The sequence below is a fragment of the Ursus americanus genome, chromosome 12, assembly GCF_024610735.1.
Source record: "Ursus americanus isolate L20-20 chromosome 12, mUrsAme1.1.p, whole genome shotgun sequence".
Taxonomy (NCBI): Eukaryota; Metazoa; Chordata; class Mammalia; order Carnivora; family Ursidae; genus Ursus; species Ursus americanus.
The window spans coordinates 50,387,137-50,397,171 of NC_142138.1; the positions used below are offsets into that span (position 1 = coordinate 50,387,137).

The following is a 10,035-nucleotide window of genomic DNA, read 5'->3' on the forward strand; positions in this document are numbered from 1 at the left end:
TGAACTTTACTAAAAAAAACAAACAAAAAACTGAACTTCATTTTGGTCTCAAAAGAATGCCATTTTCTGTTTATATTTTCAAATTTTTAAAAGTTGAGATCTTTTATTATTCAATGTATTGCAGGCAAAAGACATATTAAGGGGAAATACATTCAAAACATCTTTGCTTTGGGAGACAATACAGTGCAGTGGATGAAAGTATGGGCTCTAGAGTCAAACATACCTAGATTTGAATCTCGTCTTCCACTTAAAGTTGTGGGACTTTAAGCAAGTTATTTAAACTCTCTAACCCTCAGTTTCCTCATATATAAAAAAATGAGGATAATACTAATACTTCTTCATAGGGTGCTTATAAGAACTAAATGAGAGGCATGTAAAACTAGAATGTAGTAAGTACTCAGTATTTGTTAGCCATATTACTGGAACATTTTTTCCTCAAGTTCAAATTGTTTTTATAAGAGAAGAAATAGAAAGAAGTTGTTTTGCCTTTAATCTGATTATCTCTTTTTCATTTTTTCTTCATCTATTTAGTGTCTTTTTCCTTGGAGCCATCCTTGTAATAACAGCTACTTTCCTATATGGTTATGATCCCAAACCTACAGGCAATCCTACTAAAGCATAGTCGTATACTGTCTTTAACTGGTTTTTCACAATGGTGCACTAGGAGTCTCAACATTAAGCTTGCATAGAGGACTTCTACAGATCTAAGAAGATATCATCATGCTGAATCTCATCCTATTGTTCAAATGGTTTGAAAATATTAAAGTTTAAGGATAAAATATGTGTATATGTTAACGAAATACCTATTATATCTAGAAATCAAAGCTTGAAAGTATTTCCAGGGATTAGAATAATTATCGGAGAAAACTTGAAATCTGAGTTTAATCTGATTGCTGCAGAAATGTCCTATGCACTCTTTGCAAGAGCACACAACAAATGTCAGATACCAATTTTTGTGAATTAGATCTATTTAATCTTATTAAATATTTCATTAAATATTTCATTAAATATTTCATTAAATCACATGAAATATTCAGTTTGAAAATTAAAATTGCCTATAAAGCTGTGAAGAAATAGAAGTATGATTTGAAAAACATTTTCATGTTATCTGAGATTTTTATATTTATACAAAAGATTACTAAAGAAAGGATTGCTAAATGTCATTTGTTCAACTACATAAAAATGGTAAAGTTATGTCCTGGGTCTAATTTGTGAGAGAATAAAATTCATATTTAAATTTAATGTAGGGAAATACACACATCTATTTCTCCATCTACATTCTAAGATCTTTTAGTGCTTTGAAACTGCTGAAAGCAATCCAGTTGCTCCTGTGCTAGATAGTAGCCAGAGACTTTTGCACTAATGGAGTGTTGTCCTTAATCTCTTAATTGTATTTCTTTTCTGTAAATCAGATAAATCCTTAACATTTCTTTAAATTAAATATCTGTATGTGGTAATTTCTATTAAAGTTTCAAAATGAATTTAAAAGGATTAAATACTCACTTAATAATTTAAAGTAATTATTATTGTCTAATATCTCCACTTGGAGAATTCTGAACTATCAAAGCATATACGGTACACAACTAAAATGTTTTTAAATGAATATTTTAGTCATTGATCTGTAAAAACTCCTTTAATCTACAACTGTTAAAAACAATAACCAAAATAATAATAGTATAGATGTCAACAAATTGAGACCAAAATGACCTTTCTTAGAGACATTCCAGATTGCCATGATATTCTGTTATTTTAAATGGCACTATTGCTATGAACTCAAGGCTGCTCAGAACTTTTTAGGCCTCTCATAAGCCCACCATCCCCAGGAATACTCTGGGCATATGTCTGGGAGAGGAGGCGAATTCTGAGTTCCCTCTCTGTGGCCCTGTAAAAGCTGCTGCGAAGGAGCCACCACTTAGGTTTAAGATAGTGGTTTCTTTTCCATTTTGATTAGCACTGGAGTTGAGGTTGTAAATTACATGAGTTATTTAATAAGTTGGTTCAAGGGGGAGAGAAAATATAGCAAAAATGGTAAAGTGAATTGGTGGGCAAGAACACTTTCTAAAATTGAAATATGGATTTAATTTAATTATTGACTGTATATAGAATTACCTATTATGTATAAGAAGTATTTTACTTTATTTTTTCATTCATGCTTTATATATTTTTAAATATCTCCCATTCTAATAGTATAAAAACTGTAAAAACAAATATTTTTATATAGTTATAATGGATTTTGTTAAATAGAATTTGGCTCAAAAATACCGTGTTACAAACTTTTGGGTACTTTTGGCTTACTAGGACTGGCTGTGTTACTTTGCTTATGCAAGCCACATCTCTACAGGACACAGACCTGATCTATTCCATTCAGAGTTTAAAAGTGATCAAAATTACAAAATACCTTAAATCAATTTGCTGGTGATTCCAAATTGGAACTAACTAAACTTTCTGGAAGCTTGTCCTACAATACTGAGTGACCATCTTTTAGAGTATTTGTTTAATAACTTTACCACATTCTGAGCATGGTGTTTTTAGATTGTAACAACATTCAGACTAACATCCTACTATCTACTGCTGAATGAAATCTAAGTCCTGCAAATGCAAAGAATTCAAGAGTAAATATAGAGATTTATGATCAGCCCACATGGAAGTACTAGTTGGGTACTAGTATATATTAATTCACTGTACATTTACAACTAATTGTTAATTCAGGCCGAGTGTCCCTTCAAATAATGATAAAAGCAAATATTGGATATGAGACATGTTAGTTACCATAATATATTTTCTGGTGTTCAAAATAACACAATTTTTAAGATTCCCAATAAAGCTTATAAAAATAGAATCAAGAGTAATGAGAACGGACAAAGTAGTCTAAAGCATATTTTCAAACCAAACTTTTATTAGACAAGCTTAATTTGTATTTTGCTTTTCTAGTAGGCTTAAAGATGTTACTAGAGATTGGGTTGTGTAGCTTATAATTTTTAATTCATAGAGAAAGAATCGTATTTGAGAAGGGGAGCCTGTATCCTAGTTCGTGTCATTTATACAGATAATGCCATTTTCAAACGTGTGTGTGGTGTGTGTTTTGATGACCTCCAAAAGCCTTATTGTATCAATCTTATACAATGATGACTCCTTGATTATTTAAATTCTTACTTTTTAAAGCTTACTTGTTATTACCCTGCTACTTGTTCATTATAAAAATGTCCTACTTCATGGGAGAAGAGTGCCAGTTGATAGTTCTGTTAAAAATTAAGAATATGGTATTTGGGAAGAAAAGTTTGAAATTCAATATGTAGATGTTTCAACACAGTAATATCACCAGTTCTTTAGTAAGTGTTTTTAGGGAAGTTGTAGACTACTTTTATGGTGGAAACTGTAGTTTAGAGATGCAAAACTTAAAATGTTTACATCAGTTTATATTGAATGTCACAATCTCATAGAAGGAAAGGTAGTTTGATATTTAAACTAGATTCCGAGGAGACAAAATTTGAAAAGAAACTAATTGACTTTGTGCCCAGGAGACTTGGTATAATATTGATTATTATTAAGAATTGATACACTTTTCCTACATATCAAATTATTGGACTTTTAAAATGTCATTGTATAGTCATTCAACTGAGTTTTGTTTTGTTTTTAAAAATAGGGCTTAGCATCGCTTATTTTATTTACACTTTCGTTGTTATAATATTTAATTACACATGGATGTATGCTTTACATAAGAAAAAGTTTATAAGTTATTTATGCTATATTGAAAGTCATCTTTAGACTCTCCCAGATATGTGTAGCATATTTAAAGTAATTACAGGACCAAAGGAAAAGCACCTTTATCAAAATCTGGTCCTATGTGCCTTGCTTTACCAAATACCTGACTTTTCTGGAGGATATTACTGTAATTCACTACTTTGGACACATGGGGAAATTGACGTTTTATGAATGACTTTAATTCAATTTTTTGGATATTTCAACATTTGCTCTTTAAATTCATTATCTAACAGAATATTAAAATAGGTATATTATTATAAACATTAGTAAACAGTACTATTTAAATTATGCACCATTGTTCCATCATTGAGCTTTTGAAACTTTAACAAATGTATATAGCTGTCATTTGGTTGTTTTCTTATTATGAAATATAATTTACTGTGATTTTAAAAATATTTTTTTAATGGTTTAAATTCTGAATTTGTTTATATGTCTATGTATTTCATTTGTTAGAAAGATTCCTTTGAGTTTGGGAATGTGATTTGTATATTTAAATTTTTTATGGACATCATTTAGAAGAATGTATAAATTGGTCTTTTGTTAAATGGCTTTTTAATGGATCAGTTTCTCTTTGTCATTTTTTGGTATCCAGTTATTATCTATTTAGTAGATTTAAGAAAAAGATTTTCATAATTAACCATATAAATTTCCTCCTATATTTCCTTGTTTCCTTTGTCACCTGTGTTTGACTTAACTGATTTTAGACTCCTTTCTATATATCAGAAATGACTCCCTGATCCTTTCCATATCTCTCTAGTTACCTTTATCATGTGTGATCTTCCTTTTTTCTAGCCTATGCTCTAGCATGGAAGACTGGATTTTATTTAAACTAGTTAGAATCTCTCTATCTGTGTGATAATAGCCTAATTTTTTGTTGTTGTTTTAAATAAATTATCTCTTTGCTAGCCTCAAGGTTAAGTAATTACAGTAATTGGTACATATTTTCTTAAAAAATCATTGAATATAATTGCTTCTATTGTGACTATCAATTCAGTGCATAGAGATCAAATAATAAGCAATATAAAGGATTTCATTTCCACCTCTATTAGTGAAATAACCTTGTACAAAATGCTTTGTTTTAATAGATCACTAAAGAGTATCAGCATTTGATTTATTTATTTAAGAATATCAGCATTTTAGAAATGGATACTTTGGTTTCTTCTTGTGAAAAGAATTAACTGAAAATCTTTACATCTTTTCGGAATTGGAATACTTCTTTTACTGGAAGTATATCCAATCCTTGAATCCCAGTGCTATGCAAATACACCTCATAATTCAAATCTTATAGATAATTACTGCCATTCAACAGAGTCAGATAGTGACCAGCATTAGTAAATGGTGTTTCTTACAGTTCTTAAATTTGAATTCCTTCAAAGCAGGATTATTACATACATATTCCAAAAAAGAAAATAGCAAAGAGAAAATAACTTGCCTTCAAACCCCAAAGATGCGAAATTCTACTATAGTAGAGAGTGTCTTGGTGACTGCAAATTCACGAGTTTTCCAAATTTACCTTCAGGTTCAATAATTGAGTAGAAAGACAGAACTTCCTGAAAGCTATTACACACACAATCATGTTTATTACCAAGAAAGGATGCAAATTTAAACGAGCCAAAGGAAGAGGCATATAGGGTAGAATCTAGGAGGGGTCCAAATTCCAGTTGTCTACTCCCTGTGGGGTCCTGGACAGTGTTATCTATGCTGGCCACAGTATATACACAGTATTACCAATCAGGAAAGCTCACTCATGCTTTGGTGTCCAAATTTTTATTGAAGCATTATTACTTGGCATGATTGTTTGCCCACATGGTTGAATTCTCCAGCGCCCCTCTCCCTGGAAAACTGGCTGACATCAAGTTACAGGCGTTCATCCTGAGTCATCTTGTTAGCATTAATTATTAGGTATGAGGTCCTAAAGATGTAGGCCAGAACTTTCTTTGGGTAAACCCAAATTCCTTATTACACAGTGACCATTTATGTCTATACACATTCTTCTGAATTGATGAGGAGACACAAGTAATGAGAGTTGTTTATAGAGACTTTCACACTTTATGATTTTAATTTCAGAAGTGTTGTCAAATGATTCTGAACATATGACTTGAGGGTAGAAAAACGTTTATAATCTGATACAGTGCTAAGTAGCACATATAGTATTCATTTAGCTTTCAGTTCTGATGTTAAATGACTTTATAAATGCTGAACTATTTTTTTAAAGAACAATAAATTATACTGTATATTAATATACAATTTTGAGCTTATTTGTTATTTATTTTATTTTCTGCCATTTGAAAATTACAACGTGAATGTCTCTCTGGAAGAACTTCTTGCTTTTACTGATACTTATTTTTTTAAAGTATGTTACATGGTAATACAGTATTTTATTCTGTCCATTAACAACTAATATTTGAGAACATTTATAATTTAATGGAATTTAATCTAAAAGAAGTTCAACTTGCTTTTTTGACATTTCAATACTGGGTATAATTAAGAGAGATAGCCACAATAGTTATGGTCAAAATTATTACATCAAAAACATAATAAATGCTTGGTGTTAGTCTGTATAGAATTCAGTTTTTGGCATAAAATTCTTTGGCTGTAAGAAAGAACATTTGGTTTACTTCACTAATAGGAATGTCTCTTAATGCTGGTATGGCCTTTTCTTAGTATTTCTTCTGCTCTTGATTTTTAGCATAGTTATCTATGATTGTATGAATGGAGTTGAATGGAGAGGTACTCATCATGTTTATCGCAAAAAAGGGTACATAACCAATTACTATAGTAATGACAAGGTACGTGGGCAGTGCAACCACCCAATATTTTTGAGACCAGTAGGTTAAGCCTAAGGAATTTAGCCAAGATTCAGGAATAAAAGCCCACAAGATACATACTGTGAAGCCAAAATGAGAGCTTAAGAACAAAGCCATAAATATCACTCCTTCTGGCAGTGGTGATGATGAATTTTCCACCCTTTTCCCTGTGGCTATAGACAATCTTGGGTCCTTCAAGCACACTTAGGCCCCTCCTGGCAGTTCAGCCACTTCAGCACCAAGTCAATTTTAAGCTAATTTCAAATTACCATTAACCATCACTATTATAAGAAAAAGTTAATAGAATAAAACTGATAGCAGTAGTTCCTTTGGCTTCACTGTCAATTGGTAAGTCCGCATTTCCAATAATCCTTTGCTAGGGTTAAGCAGCAGCCCTCCATTGGATCTAACCAATTTTTCATTTATGAATTTATTCATTTAGGATTTCTAATATGTAAAAATAACTTCTTTAAAACAAGTAACATATTATTCCTTTGGAAATAGTTTACCAGAGAAATACACTTTCAACCTTTTTTAAGTAGACCTCACTGAAGATTTAAAAGAACAATGGATATTGTTACAGTGTTTGGGAGTAATCATCTGAAAATACACTCTTGTTAAAATGTGCTTGAAATGTGAAGTATTTAAGGGGTTTAGTTAAATTTGCTAAATTAGACAAGTATTTTTAGCAAAATCTGTGAATGTGCTTGTTTTATGAGTTTGCTCTTTCTTTTAAAAGCCACTGCATGTACAAAAACATGATTTTTAATAATTGAGAGTTTACATTTTCTCCTTTAGGCTAAAGTTTTATTATGTTCTATTTTATTCTGCATGGATAGTAAATACAGCAATTAAAAATTGTGATACTACGGGTTTTTCTAATATATGCAAGCTCCTTTAATAGGTTTTCTAAATATTATAGCCAAAGTAGAGTTATATTTGTTGGTTGATATAGGGTTATAGAAAATTTTGACAGAGATGAGCCCATGTTTCAATTTATGATTTTGAAAATATTGCTGTGAATTTTAGAATTTTAAAACCTGAAGTTCACTTTGGATATTATGTGCATAATGCCCCAAATTTCCATTACTTAATATTATTTGTCTCCATTTACTTTATAGGCCAGGTTTGTTTTGTTTTTGTTTATTTCATTTTTATAATATTATTGCCATTTTAATGGCTTCAATCATGCTATGACAGATTTTGCCAGGTTAGGTTTGAAAAATTCATGGGTTTTCTCCATCCATTCACGAAGTAATCATCGTTAAAGACTCTTTTTTCCATTTAAATTTCTTCAGCTTTTCATTTTGAAAAAATTTAAACATATATAAAAGTTGAAAGAATGGTGTAGTCATTACTCTTCACCTAAATACAACATTACTAACATTTTACCATACTAGCTTCATCCGGACACTTGACTCCTAAATACTTCAGCATCCATTTCCTAAAAATAAGGACATTTTCCTCTTTAACTCAATATCATTATCATACTTAAGAAAATTTAAATTAATTTGATTGTATCATCTAAGTTCATATTCAGATATTTCCAACTGTCTTTAAAAACAACTTTACATTTTTTGTTTTGTTTTGTTTTGTTTTTGAACAAAGATGCAGTTGAAGTTCATACTTTGTATTTGATTGCCTTCTTAGTCTAGAAGATCCTTCCCTGCACCCTCTTGGTTTTTTCCCCCCATGATGTGACTTTTTAACGAATCTAAATCACTTTGCTCCTGTCCTTGATCTGTTTATATCCTTTGACTTGTTCCCTTTATTCTTTGTATTTCCATTGAACTGGAAGTGGAGTCTGTAGGTTTGATTAGCTTCAGCTTAAATGTTTTTGGAAAGAATATTTCATAGGTGATCTTGTAGATTTTATATTTTATCACATTGAAGAAACATAATTCTAGGTTATCTCACTAATGAAGACAATAATCATTTGGTCAAAGTGTTGATTACCAGATCTTTCCATTATAAGGTCATTTTTTTTTTTTTCTGCTTAGTAATTAGTAATCTATAAGGCAATGTTTTGGCACCATGGAAATATTCTTTCCCTAACAGCCTTCAATAAATTTAGTATCAATTGATGATTCTTAGCTGAATCATTTATTACACCACACTGAGTTGCAAAATGGTGATTTAAAATTTTTGAATTTTCAGGGGTGCCTGGGTAGGTCAGGTGGTTAAGCATCTGACTCTTGATTTAGGCTCAGATCATGATCTCAGGGTCGTGAGATCGAGCCCCGAGTCAGGCTTCATGCTGGGCTTGGAGCCTGCTTACGATTCCCTCTCCCTGTACCCCTTCCCCCCTTGCACACTCTCTCTCAAAAATAAAATAAAAATAAATTTTAAAAATTAAAAATTTTAATTTTCTGATTTTCTTCTGCTATTAGTTTATATTCTTCTATTTAAAAAAGACTATTTCCCTTTTTCCAGTGCTCCCTCTTTTTTCAAATATCACTAGGTGTTCAAATTATTCAATGTTATCTACAGTCACAGTTCTTTTTGATGCTGTGAGCCAACAGCCAGTGGAAATCCCTGTAGGCCAGCTTCTGTGTCTTTTAGACATGACCACATTAGTCTGTGAGTTTTTCCTTGCTTCAGTCACAAGATGTCCCAGGGCCTACCTTGTACTTGTCCCATCCCAAACCTGGAATAGCCCTATTCTCTTCAAGGGGAATGGAATCTGGACTCTATTTGCTTTTAGACCATTTCAGTGGACAGAGCTAGGAAGTAAATTTCTTAAAAGGTCATGAATTCAAACTAATACTTAACATTTAGCATTACAAGTTTTTTTTAATTTTATATTTGCCTCTCTTTTACAGTGAAAATCCTTGTTCTGAGCAACAGTATATTTGTTTATATGTTTTATTATGTAGCATAGTTTTCAGTAGTACAATACCAGTATTACTAATGGTAAACATACTGAATAAAATTTAAGATTTCTTTGCAGTTCTTTTTGTCCTTAGACTAATAGCCCACTAAGGGTGTATAGTCAGAGTAGTGTTCAAAAGTTAATGGAAATCATTCTTTTCTCTACATGGTAATGTGACATAACTAGGTTTGTTTTTGTATTCACTTTTAGAATTTACGTAAAGATTTTTATTCTATTTTGAATATGTAAAGGTTCAAAGTTAAAGCTACATAAAAAGTATACTCAGAGCTAAGTCTAGCTGTTATGGCTATCCGTCCATCCCATCCTTAACCACCCCCAAAGGTAGTATTTTCACTAGCTCCTAGTTTGTATTTCCCGTGTTTCTTTTTGAAAAACAATCATGTATGTTGCTATATTTATTGTTTCTTTTGCTCTGTGGAGTGTGTTCTCTTCTTTTAAATGTTCTTATGTTTAGAAAACTTTGCATGTTCTAGTGGTTACATTTTATACTGTTAGCATTTTATGCAATGCTCTTAGAGCCCCCATTTTTTGCTTGTCTAGGCTATTGAGCTTGTCATCTTTAAATGTTTATTC

General features: G+C 31.2%; 1 protein-coding gene and 1 pseudogene across 5 annotated transcripts in view; one reads left to right on the top strand and one right to left on the bottom strand.

The window, feature by feature from the left end:
- Positions 1-4,674, top strand: part of SLC35A3 (solute carrier family 35 member A3) — a 70,725-nt gene extending 66,051 nt beyond the window's left edge. For all 5 annotated transcript variants that reach the window (XM_045801700.2, XM_045801698.2, XM_087866128.1 and 2 more), the window contains exon 8: positions 532-4,674. In XM_045801700.2, the coding sequence (XP_045657656.2) occupies positions 532-622 (91 nt within the window). In that variant the 3' untranslated portion in view covers positions 623-4,674. The remainder of the gene's footprint in view (positions 1-531) is intronic.
- A 1,541-nt stretch (positions 4,675-6,215) lies between these two features.
- On the bottom strand, positions 6,216-9,209 carry LOC123794881 (phosphatidylinositol N-acetylglucosaminyltransferase subunit P pseudogene; annotated as a pseudogene).
- Between the last annotated feature and the right edge of the window lie 826 nt (positions 9,210-10,035).